The sequence below is a fragment of the Doryrhamphus excisus genome, chromosome 14 (genome assembly GCF_030265055.1).
Source record: "Doryrhamphus excisus isolate RoL2022-K1 chromosome 14, RoL_Dexc_1.0, whole genome shotgun sequence".
Taxonomy (NCBI): domain Eukaryota; kingdom Metazoa; phylum Chordata; class Actinopteri; order Syngnathiformes; family Syngnathidae; genus Doryrhamphus; species Doryrhamphus excisus.
The window spans coordinates 17,331,102-17,344,696 of NC_080479.1; the positions used below are offsets into that span (position 1 = coordinate 17,331,102).

The following is a 13,595-nucleotide window of genomic DNA, read 5'->3' on the forward strand; positions in this document are numbered from 1 at the left end:
GCTCCGGGAGCTGTTCTTCCGTCCTTCAGTCAGGATTAGAAGGCAGAAGGGTGAAATAAGGATTTTTGGGAACAAAATAAGTCTCGTGTTGGGGGGGGGGGGCGATGACCAATAGACGGTCTGTAGCCGTGTGCGTCAACATCGCCTTTGACAGCCTGCAACCGTCACTTTAAAGCGTTTGTGATGAAGCCTGATTCGGTTGAAAGGGTGAAATGAGACACGAGAGACGCGGAGTCGTGACAATGGTTGCTTTAATTTGTTTCCAGGCTGTCATTGCGGGGCTGCACAAAAAAAATAAACACATCCCATCTCCGGTAGGTGTGCTGCTATAAATTATACGGAATAATGAGGAATTAAAAAGTTATTTCCCAGGAGATTCCGGTGATTATGATACGGATCTTCTACGGATGTTTTATCTACGCTAATTTCCAGTGCATATGACTTACCGATGTTTGAGCCCATTTGTGCATACACTATATAAGCTAAAATCATCACACAGCATCTTAACACTCAACATTAATTTTCTACTGCTTATTCTCACGAGGGTCGCGGGGGGTGCTGGAGCCTATCCCAGTTGTCTTCGGGGCGAGAGAGGCGGGGTACACCCCTGGACTGGTGGCCAGCCAATCACAGGGCACATATAGACAAACAACCATTCACACTCACATTCATACCTATGGACAATTTGGAGTCGCTAATTAACCTAGCATGTTTTTGGAATGTGGGAGGAAACCGGAGTACAAATTAAAAAAAATAAAATTAAAAAATTAAAAACTTTAAATAATTAATCCAAAAAATAAATAATTAAATAATTAAAAAATAAAATAAAATAATGAAAATTTAAACAAAAAAAATACTTAAACTATATTAGGAAAGCAGGAAGTGAACAAATGTAACAGTTACTGATTGTAAAAGTACCAGATGGAGGGGTAGGATTTAATAAGCTTTGCTTCTTCCTACTCCTTTTGGACATGTGGAACTGTGAACTGATTATGGGATGCATTCAATTGTAATCTGATGCATGTTCAAATCAAATTAAACCATTACCATTACCAATTAACTTAGCATGTTTTTGGAATGTGGGAAGAAACCGGAGTACAAATAAAAAAATAAATAAAAAATTTAAATAATTAAATAAGCAAAAAAATGAAATTAAATAATTTAAAAATTGTAAAAAAAAAAAAAAAAATTAACAAAAAACAAAAAAAACAACTTAAACTATATTAGGAAAGCAGGAAGTGAACAAATGTAACAGTTACTGATTGTAAAAGTACCAGATGGAGGGGTAGGATTTAATAAGCTTTGCTTCTTCCTACTCCTTTTGGACATGTGGAACTGTGAACTGATTATGGGATGCATTCAATTGTAATCTGATGCATGTTCAAATGAAATTAAACCATTACATAGATGCCATTTTGTAAGATAGCAAGCTAGTCACGAGGGCGGTTTATGATAAAAAATACATTAATAACAGTGCGTTCTTAGCGTATGAATAGTACAACAAGCCGCTAACCGGAAAATGTACATAAACTGAGGCAAAATTCTGTCGTAAATATTTAACGTTAACTGAAAAACATGCTAACCAAGGCTGCTGCGTCAATCAATACTATTGTATTCCTTCTTTTTTTTTTATTTATGCTCCGTATAGAGTAGTTGTTTATATTGGAATTCACATTTTAGAGCACCACCATTCCATTCCATTCCATTCCATGCTTTGGGAAAAAAATAACTATTGACAACACACAGGATAAAATCCATTTTATTCAATGCATGTTGCTCTTGTACTACATGTTCCTGTGATGGTGATGGTGAGGCTAACCAGCTAAACAAAGAACATAGAAAAATGTTGCTCCAACGCCATGATAGAGACAACAGCATACTCGACGATATACTACCTCTTGGGGAACTATACATAATATTGCATCATGTTGGGAATGTGCAAAAAAACAGGATTCCATAGGCCAAAGTAAATAATGTTAAGTGTGTACCTCGGGGAGAGGTTTGTAAGTAGTCTCTCCATTAATTATTCATATCGTTTGACTGCAGTGTAAATTTGTTTGCATGCATGCAATACACAAAGATGCAACTGCCAGAATTTGTACAAAAAGGATGGCATGGAAAATACACTTAAGTGATATTAGCAAAAATGGTTTAGCATGACCGTGCTTAAACATGACAAACCTTGTTGTTACACCCGTAAACGTAATAACTGCAAACAAACGTAATAAAAATGTGCAGTTTTAAATGTAATAATAATCCCGCAAATGTAATACATTTCCCACAAACGTAATAAAAATTTGCCTACTGCAAACGTAATATTGAATTTCATTACATATGTGGGAAAGTGAAAAACTGTAAAGGTAATAACTTTTCCACAAATGTAATATGAGACAAAATAATGATCTTTGTGGTTGTTGTTGTTGTTACATTTGCAGGAAATTCAGTATTACGTTTGCAGTAGGCAAATTTTATTACGGTAAATTTATTACATTTGATGGATTATTACATTTTTACACCCGCAAATGTAATAACTACCCACAAACGTAATACAAATCTGCAGCTTTGAATGTAATAATAATCCCGCAAATGTAATAAATTTACCACAAACGTAATAAAATTTGCCCACTGCAAACGTAATACAGTAAACCTCGGATATATCGAATTCAATTGTTCCCACTGGTTTTGTCCGATATAAGCAAAATCCGTTATATGCGTATACCAGAAAATGTCCGTTTTACGCATATATCGGATTTATATCCGGTATATGCGTAAATGGGATTTTATCCGTTATAAAAAGGCACTTCCTTGACTATGTTTCCAATGTACCTGGACGCGCAGGCAACGCTGCAAACGCTGCAAATGACGTCGTATAGTGGCCTGTCACGATTCGGCGAATCGGAGCGCCACGATGCGGCCATCCGATATATGCGAGGGAAATTTAATGGAAATGCATTGGAACGGGACTGGAGATTTTGTCAGAAATAGGCGAAATCCGTTATAAAAAATCCGATATATGCAATGAATTCTTATTGGAAATGCATTACAGAAAAATTGGTTCTTTTTTATCTGTCCGTTGTGAGCGAATTTCCGATATATCCGAGTCCGATATATCCGAGATTTACTGTACTGAATTTCATTACATATGTTGGAAAGTGAAAAACTGTAAAGGTAATAACTTCTCACAAATGTAATATGAGACAATATAATGATCTTTGTTGTTTGTTCTTTCTTCTTTTAATGAGGGAGAAGGTGTAGATGTCATTTTGAGGATTTTAACAAAATAATTATTTTTTTTCTTTTTTTTGTGGAAAAAATATTATTCAAAAAATATCATTTGAATACATTATAGGAATCTTTAATTATTAAATTATAATTTTTTTTAAATTTAAAAAGATAACATAATTGTGATATTTGCAATTGTTTTAATACAATTTTATTATTATTATTATTATTATTATTATTATTATAATAATTATTATTATTATTATTATTTCTTTTGATTATTTCTTCCCCATATACACACAAAATCACACATGTACGCCCACAAACAAAATGTAACATTTGCAAGAAATTATTACATGTTGGAAAATTATTATATGTTGGAAAGTGAAAAACTGTAAAGGTAATAACTTCCCACAAATGTAATATGAGACAAAATTATGATCTTTGTGGTTGTTGTTGTTGTTGTTTGTTCTTTCTTCTTTTAATGACGGAGAAGGTGTAGATGTCATTTTGAGGATTTTAACAACATCATTTTTTTTTTGGTGGAAAAAATATTCAAAGAGTATCATTTGAATACATTAAAAAAATCTTTAATTAATTAAATTATAATTTATTTTAAATGAAAAAAGATAACATAAATTTTGATAATTGCAATTGTTTTAGTAAAATTTTATTACTATTTTTATTATATTTTATTATTACTTTTGATTATTTCATATACACACAAAATCACACATACAATAATATATTGTACATGGAAATTCAGGAAATTCAGTATTACGTTTGCAGTAGGCAAATTTTATTACGTTTGTGGTAAATTTATTACATTTGGAAAGTTTATTATTACATTAAAAACTGCAGATTTGTATCACGTTTGTGGGCAGTTATTACATTTGCGGGTATAAGAAACCTTCCAAAAAGATGTCTAAATACTCCCTTTGTTGACTACCTAATCCACATGACTACTTTAAACGTACAGAACAATATACATATACTGCACTTCTACTATGTTGCCTAAACAATAGTAACCAGCAGTTTTAATTCGAGGTGAAAAAACAGCATCTAAGGACCTGGGACATTTCTTACAAAAATATCACATTTTTAGAATTGAAAAAATACCTGGTATTTGTAGATGTAGTTACACATGTACATGGAAAAAATGAAACATGGAGGCAAACTGATGTCCGCCTATTCTAACTGAGGTTTCTGTAGTTGAATCGTATTTTCTTATTTTAATGCGCCACCACCCTCGATTCACATGGACTTCACTTATCACCTTGCGTTACACCTATTGGATACCCGTGTGATAACGTACACAATGGTAAACTAAACTTCTAAATCATCGTATGTTTGTATTTGATGAAGTACATTACCCACAAAGCCGAATATTTTTGAAATTATACAACTTAAGAAGATTAAAAACTCAGTAAAATATGAATAAAGCGCCAAAAAGACATATTTAGTAATCCCTCATTTATCACGGTTCTTTGGTTCCAGACCCGACCTTGGTAAAGAAGAATGAAATAGTTTTATAGCAAATGCGTTTTTTTAAACCTTCTAAATTTCTAAATAAACATAATTTAGAGCCCTCCAGACATGATATAACACCCCTATAGTCACATTTACGCTCCCATTTCCCAAAATTGCAGCGATAATCAGAAAATAAGACAATAAACAAGACATAACGTAAACTTATACATGTTAGCATTGTCAATAATGTAACATTACTGACACCTAGTGACGAGTGTAGAATACTACATATAACAATGTGTCTTCTGAATGCCTTATATTTGTATTTTAATTCAAATTAATAAATTTCTTAACGTAGGCAAGAATGTGTTTTGTTATGAATATTTTTTTACTAATATTAGGGCGTATTCAAACACGAAACAGCATGATTTATTCATAAAAATTAATTAATTTATTAAATATGATTGTTCCTGATATTTACCGTTAGCGTGATTTTTGATTAATATACACTACAAATGAAAAATTGTGACTGAATTCAAATAAATGGCCCAAAGTAAAAATACTACATTTCCGTAAAAACGCATTAAAATGTAAACGCTATTGAGAGATTAATTTTTGTTGTTGTTGCAGTTTTTGTTTTTTTTCTTCTTAAAGTGTTAAAGTCAAAACAGAAGTCAAAATAATTGGAGGTTGCACTTTATTAATAATTGCAGTATAGTGGAACCTTGGTTAGCGTCGTCTCTAACCAAATAAATTCTTTAATATGAAATAATAACAAAAATATTTAGCATTCTAGTTTTACGCACAACTTCCTGTTTTGTTATTTCTTCAATTAAATCGTGTTTCTCATATAAGTAATCCAAAATGGAGCCATTTTTGTCAGTAAGCTAGCTCCTTTGCTAGAAGCTAAGGATGTTTTGTGATTGAAAAAATACATTAAAAACACTGTTTTTTTTAATAACACAATAAAATAGTATGCTAAAAATGCGGAAAATGTACATTCGACATGGGCTAAAAAACACGCTAACTGAGGTTCCACTGTTTTGGCAAGCTAATACGATGCTAATAATAACACGCACTATTGTACGCTAAGTGGAAAATGTATGCCAAAATTTCTACATTTTTAGCCGAATAAGATGCTAATCGGGGGGGGGGGGGGGGGGGGGGGGTATTTTTTTTAAACTTAGTGTATACACAGTATACACAAGGAACTATGCTAACGGGAAAAATGTACGCAAACCAAGGCAAAATTGTAGCATAAATTTCCGTACACTAACCAAGGTTCCACTGTATAGCCTCCAGCAGGGTAAAACCGAATTAGTAATGATGTGGCTTCAATAAATTTTATTGTGTACGTGTACTACCACCGGATACCAAAGTACTGCCACGCTGAGTAGGAATACACGTGTCCAATGCTGCTAAATGAAAATAATAATAATAATGATAATAATAATAATAATAATAATAGGTACAATACATACAATACGTATGCTCTTACAGTGCAGGTGAGAATAAATAATGTTAATATCTCGTTAGTTACAAGCACGACAACAATAAATACCAAACAATGAATTTAACAATTAATTAAATAAGGTAAGAGAAAGGAAAAAAAATTTTTCCCATATTGAAAAAAAAAAATAATTTTTCACATTGAAAGGGAAACTGAAACACGGACTGTACAAATGGGAATTGGACGTGTACCATCCCAAGAAACCCCCCCACATTCCCTGTGCGTTGATGCTGTTTGACCACATTGTTTAAAAACTCCACATTGCTGATAACCAATTGTTGGTAAGAAAAGCTGTAGAAAAATAAAGTACAGTTTATCTTCAAGATTTAAAAGACCAAATGCCCTTTTTTTTTTTTTTTTTTTTTGGAAAAATTTCTAAAAATCTCCAAATTCGGAGAAGTGTTATTTCACAACTGCTCTACTTTTTTTTTTTTTTTAATTCTTTCTTTTAAAAAAAAAGAACATTGTCCATTGGTTGATGTTTTTTTTTTGGCAGTAAGTGGAACAAGACAGGGAACTGAGAAGATTCTTGGGAATTTTCCGTCAGAACGTTAAAGTTCATAGTCCAGCGGTGCAAGTCAGTCCGTCTGATGTGGTCTTGGTGATTTCTATCAAAGGCAGTGAGTGTTGTTGGGGGGTGGCTCAGAGGTCTGAGGTAAAAAAGTGAGTGTGGTAGTGGTAGTGGGGGGGGGGGGGTAGCTGACAGGTTCAAGGTGGCAGTCGTCATAAGAAAATGGAGGAAGAAAAAGAGAGAATCAGTGAATAGAATAACAAGCATTCAATGTTTTTTTTTTTATAATCCCTAACAATTTTAAGCCATAAAAAAATTTTAAGCCATAATTTTAAGCCATAAAAGCCATAAAAACAAACTAAAAATTTGTAAGTACAGTATTTTCTGGACTATGGTATGTTATGGTATGGTTGCACTTTATTAATAATTGCAGTATAGTGGAACCTTGGTTAGCGTCGTCTCTAACCAAATCAATTTTTTAATATGAAGTAATCCAAAATATTTAGCATTCTAGTTTTACACACACCTTCCTGTTTAGTTATTTCTTCAATCGTATTTCATATTTGTATATACAAATTCGTATACATCGTATTCAATCAATGTTTACCGTTAGCGTGATTTTTGATTAATATACACTACAAATGAAAAATTGTGAATGAATTCAAATAAATTGTCCAAAATAGCAATGCTACATTTCCGTAAAAACGCATTAAAATAATGACAATAAAAGCGATTCTGATTCTGAAGACGCGCACTATAATTTACGCCAACTGAAAAAAAGTATGCAAACCAGGGCGTGCGCTAACCAAGGTGCCACTGTATTTTGTTTGACTGCAATTCAACATTTTGTTACTGCATAGGTTATTGTTTTTGATGTACATATATTTACCACTTTTTGAACAGCACCTGCCACTTTTATATTTATATTGTTATTCCTTATTTTATTTTATTTTATTTTATTTTATTTTATTTTATTTTATTTTATTTTATTTTATTTTATTTTATTTTATTTTATTTTATTTTATTTTATTTTTTACTTTCTACAAAATGCACCATTCTATGCAATACAATGACAATAAAGGAAATTCTGATTCTTAAGATGCGCACCATAATTTACGCCAACCGAAAAAAAAGTATGCTAACCAGGGCGTGCGCTAACCGAGGTTCCACTGTATTTTGTACAGATTTGTACATGTGCTGAGGTTTCTTGCACATGGATCATTTTTTATGAAGTTGGATTGACGGAACGTATATAAAAAGACGGAGTGTGGACACTCACCTCGTCTTACTCGGGAGAAATCTCCGTTTCCTGGTGGACAACCACTTTAGTGACCGACATGTCTGGGTGTTGTTCTTTTGCTTCTTTAATAGCCTGAGCCAAAGCCTGAACGACATGGAACACAACAACAATAACAGGTTTGTTCAGCAGAACAACGTGGAGATGACGGTCTACACCAGGGGTGACTCGCGGGCCGCATTGATATGACAAAATTTACGGGGGGGGGGGGGGGCAGACTATATATTTTACACGTAACAGTCCACCTGGTATTATTGTATCTGTAAAATTGTCATGCAATCTGCTATTATTATTTATTATTTTATATTTATATTTAAATATTTTAAAAATAATAAAATATTATAATAATTACAATAAAATTAAAATAATAATTATTATATTATTATTATGTAAAATATGCAAATATAACAATAATATTATATATAATTAATATAATAATTAGCATTAATATAATAATTATAATAATCATAATATTTCTAATAATAATTATAATAATCTAGTAATCTAATAATAATAATAATTATTATTATTATGTGCTTGTGTCTCTTTTTTCAGGAGCACTTTGTAAACAACAGACCATGTCAAACAACGAAATTGATACAACCATCAAAAGGTTGGCTCAGGCCATGATGCCAGGTTGTATGTTGACTTTAAATGAAATACTTTGGAAAGAACGGGCGGGCCGTATTCAAACATTTGGCGGGCCGGATGTGGCCCCCGGGCCGTAGTTTGGCCACCCCTGGTCTACACCAACCTTAACTTAGCTAACTAACGCCAGTCAGGTCAGGGTTCCTGACTTTTCTTGGTGTCACATAGTAAGACCAAACGGTTTTTAACGATAATTTGGTAAATGGATGTTGTATTATGTCCTGTCAATCTATACATCCATACATCTTCTGCTTATCCAAGGTCTGGTCGCAGGCAGATCTTGACGCATCCCCAGGCCAGCTAAGAGACTTAGTATCTGCACCGTGTCCTGGGTCTTTCCGGGCTAGTTTTCTTCACCAGTCGGACGTGCCCTGAACACCTCCATAGACAGGCGTCCGGAAGAATCCGGAATCTACTTCATCTGGCTTCTAAGTTCCTCAGAGAAACTCTTTCGACCGCAATCGGTTCCTACCCAAAGCTCAAGACCATAAATGAGGATAGGAACATAAATCGTCCAATAAATTAAGAGCTTTGGATTTCAGCCCGGCTTTTCAGTCCCCATCACTGCAATCCGCCTGTCAATCTTGCGTTCCGCTTTTCCCTTTCTCTTGTGAACCAGACCGCGAGGTACTTAAAACTCCTCCTCGTGGGACGGGATCTTATCCTTGACCCGGAGATGGCACTCCGTAATCTGAATCTATAAGTCAGCTGGAGATCGAAGACTGAGACTGAGTCCGGTCGTGGGAAAACGCGGATAGGTCAAGTTTTCTTACTCGGATTAGATCCGTGGGGTCACCTGGAAGAGTATGACGAAGTGGCTACTGAAACTGCTGACCCCGGGCCACATCCGGACCCCCCGGATAAACGGAAGAAAATGTAAATATAGAACTTAGAACTTATGCCTACAATGCCCTCGTTCTGCTGTTCTCTACTGCAAACTTTTAGCTACTTTAGCCAGGACCTCTGCCCCCTTGTCTAAATGGTGAGTACTGCGCCCCCATAAGGTGTTTTGGGCGGGTGCCCCCCCCCCACACACCTTCGCTTCCCATTCCCGTGGAGCCACAGATGTCAGGTTACATCAGTAGTAGGGAAAAGGAAAGACCACCTCCAGCTTCCATGACCTCGTCCCTAACACTTGGTCTCCCTCTGCTGGATTGGACCCTACCCAGACTGGTGTGGGCACTTCCGCTCATCAATGAATGCACAATCGGGGACTTGGATCTTAGAGGAAAACCACAGTGGGTTGTGGAATTTACCTTATCGTGGTCAATTTCGGTGTCTCCAGTAATCACGATCCTCTTCTCTATGCGAGTCTCGGAGATTCCTCCTTTAACGGTCTAGTACAGAAACATGGTATGAGAAGTACGGAACGAGGTTTATTATCGATTTATTTCATTACGCCAAGTTTTGTTATTATTAGCTAGTGACATTTTACATAATTAAGCGCCTACAATACGGCTGGAAAACTAAAAATTCTCTAACTGTTGTGGGAAAATACGTTTGTATAGTACCAATAAGTGTTTAAAATAAAAAAAAATAATGAAATAATAATTTTAAAAAAAGATAATAATAAATAATAATAATATATTAATTAATAAATAATTAATTAATTATAACAAAATTATAATTTTTTTCCCCATAATGAATTTCATTGGTGCTGCAGTGATGTCAGCCTCCCTCGCCGCTCCTGTGTCACGTGGACAAAGGCGGCATTACAGAGGCAGCCATCCATCCATTTTCAATCCAATTGTATTGTACGTTTCCTGGCTACCTTTTGAGCGTTAAGTTACTGTGTGATGAATTTAGTGTTCTTTATAAGATGACACCGTAAATCAGACTGTTGTATTGAGTAATAACCAACTGTCATTTCCAATGGGTTGACGATCTCAAGTTTGTTTTTTTTTATAGCTCATGATTGGCTCCTCACAGACTTTTTATGACACGGACATGTGTGTTCGGTGTGTCTCTAAATTTAGTGGGTGCGGCTTAAACACGGAATTTTGCTACGGAAATTACTATATATACACATTTAGAATTATTTTATGCATATAAAAATATTAAAACATGTGTGTTAACACTTTTGAGCCACATGGATGCCATTTTGTAAGCTAGCAAGCTAGCCACAAGGGCGGTTTATGATAAAAATAAATTAATAACAGTGTATTCTTATTGTATGAATAGCACAACAAGCCATTAACCGGAAACTGTACATAAACCGAGGCAAAATTTTCCCGTAAATATTGGATGTTAACTGAAAAACATGCTAACCAAGGCGGCTGCTTATATATAGCAATAGTGGAGCCTGCTCACTGCAACTTTCTGATGCAGTACTCGGTATTTCAATCAATACTATTGTATTCCTTTTTTTTTTTTTTTTTAATTTATGCTCCGTATAGAGTAGTTGTTTATCTTGGGAATTCACATTTTAGAGCACCAGCATTCCAAATGTCACATCCTAATGTCCTGTTTGGGACGTGTTGGGAAGATGGAGATCGCTTTTGTGTTTTTTTGTTTATTTTTACTTGATAAATATTACACCATCAAAATAATTTGACAGCTAAGTCGAGTCCTGCTTGTGATTTAGTATTATGGTATGTACATATGGATTTGAACGAAGATGAAATGACTTATTTATATAACATCTCTCTAACTGGGAAGGGTTGGGTTGATTGACAGCGGTGATCAATCATCAGCATTCAAGCAAATTGCAATATTGATCGGTATCGAGTTGTCGAGTCATGAGGCAGACCTTGGTGATCTGGGTGGTGGTGGTTGTGCTGATGGTCTCCGATGTGATGGTCTGGGCACTCAGCAGAACCCCCGAGTCCCGTTCCGCCAAGGTGTCCACCGGCTGTGGGAGAGAAACCTTTTCAGTGTTAGACTCCAGTTTCCGAGCATAAATGAACTAAAAAAAATATATAAATACAAGGCAGAAGAAGTATTATACAGTAAACCTCGGATATATCGGACTCGGATATATCGGAAATTCGCTCACAACGGACAAAAAAATAAGATAGAAAGAACCGATTTTTCTGTAATGCATTTCCAATAAAAATTCATTGCATATATCGGATTTTTTATAACGGATTTCGCCTATTTCGGACAAAATCTCCAGTCCCGTTCCAATGCATTTCCATTAAATTTCCCTCGCATATATCGGATGGCCGCATCGTGGTGCTCCGATTCGCCGAATCGTGACAGGCCGCTATACGACGTCATTTGCAGCGTTTACAGCGTTGCCTGCGCGTCCAGGTACATTGGAAACATAGTCAAGGAAGTGCCTTTTTATAACGGATAAAATCCGATTTACGCATATACCGGATATAAATCCGATATATGCGTAAAACGGACATTTTCCGGTATACGCATATAACGGATTTCGCTTATATCGGACAAAACCAGTGGGAACAATTGAATCCGATATATCCGAGGTTTACTGTAATTGCGAATGTAGTATTCCACTTACCTGCGCTGACTCGTATGTAATGGTCTTGGTTTCAGTGTGAACTAAAGGGACGTCCTTGTAGGCCACAGTTCCTCTCAGAGAGTTGGTGACATCTGAGATGGTGATTGTCTGGGTCTTCAAAACCGGAGACTGGAAAGACGAACAGAGTCAGAGACAAAACTCTCTAAGACTTGGAAAAACACTAAACACAACATATCCAGGCTACAAAGCCCACTATGCTAACAACAACAACAGTGTGGTCCCGATTTTGGTTAACCTTCCTTCTTGTGTTAGACTTCCGTTTTATATTTTAATACATAAAAATAATCACATAACATTTATTTATTGCATCAAGGCTTTTTGACTTTGTCAGGAAAATCTATATCAACAAAATAAAAATTAAAAAAACCCAAAAATAGATAACATTGTCAAGTGGGAGCATATATAAATTAAAAAGAATGGGGCCTAAAATTGATCCTTGGGGCACACCACATTTTATCTCTAGCACATTGTTAGCACTACTGATGACGCAGCATCTGGAGCAAATGGGGGTTCAGTATCTGGAGGATCGAACCCGCAACCTTCACCACACAACAACAAGGACACAAAAACACCACAGCCGAATGGTGAAGATGCATGGCAAACATGTGTGAGTCATTTAATCATTTCTTGTGTAGGACTGAAAGTGAAACTGAAAATGTACCGCGCCATTAGTCTGGCCCGATAAGTGTAATAATAATATTTAACTGTATCCACACAACAAGGACACAAAAACACCACAGCCGAATGGTGAAGATGCATGGCAAACATGTGTGAGTCATTTAATAATTTCTTGTGTCCGAATAAGTAGAACTGAAAGTGAAACTGAAAATGTACAGAGATATTAGTCTGGCTCTATAGGTGTAATAATAATAATAATATAACTGTATCCACACAACAAGGACACAAAAACACCACAGCCGAATGGTGAAGATGCATGGCAAACCTGTGAGTTATTTAATAATTTCTTGTGTCCGACCAAGTAGAACTGAAAGTGAAACTGAAAATGTACAGAGATATTAGTCCGGCTCTATAGGTGTAATAATAATATTTAACTGTATCCACACAACAAGGACACAAAAACACCACAGCCGAATGGTGAAGATGCATGGCAAACATGTGTGAGTCATTTAATAATTTCTTGTGTAGGACTGAAAGTGAAACTGAAAATGTACTGAGATATTAGCCTGGCTCTATAGGTACAATAATAATATTTAACTGTATCCACACAACAAGGACACAAAAACACCACAGCCGAATGGTGAAGATGCATGGCAAACGTGCGAGTCATTTAATAATTTCTTGTGTCCGACCAAGTAGGACCGACCCGACATGATACTAGAAAGCTAACACAAGAGGAAGGTTAAGGTTTCAATTCCTGTAAGGGGAAGCCGTCAGTCAGTAAAAAAAAAAAAAAAAAAAATCCATTCCATTGAGTTATCTCTTAAAATCT

General features: G+C 35.3%; 1 protein-coding gene across 8 annotated transcripts in view; it reads right to left on the reverse strand.

Annotated features, from left to right (window-relative positions):
- Window positions 1–5,861: 5,861 nt before the first annotated feature.
- epb41a (erythrocyte membrane protein band 4.1a) overlaps window positions 5,862–13,595 on the reverse strand; it is a 53,577-nt gene continuing 45,843 nt past the window's right edge. For 7 of the 8 annotated variants that reach the window (XM_058046437.1, XM_058046435.1, XM_058046436.1 and 4 more), the window contains 5 exons: window positions 12,125–12,253; window positions 11,408–11,524; window positions 9,915–9,995; window positions 7,993–8,097; window positions 5,862–6,901 (listed from right to left, as the gene is read on the reverse strand). In XM_058046437.1, the coding sequence (XP_057902420.1) occupies window positions 7,999–8,097; window positions 9,915–9,995; window positions 11,408–11,524; window positions 12,125–12,253 (426 nt within the window). In that variant the 3' untranslated portion in view covers window positions 5,862–6,901; window positions 7,993–7,998. The remainder of the gene's footprint in view (window positions 6,902–7,992; window positions 8,098–9,914; window positions 9,996–11,407; window positions 11,525–12,124; window positions 12,254–13,595) is intronic. The other variant, XM_058046434.1, reaches the window with a different exon arrangement.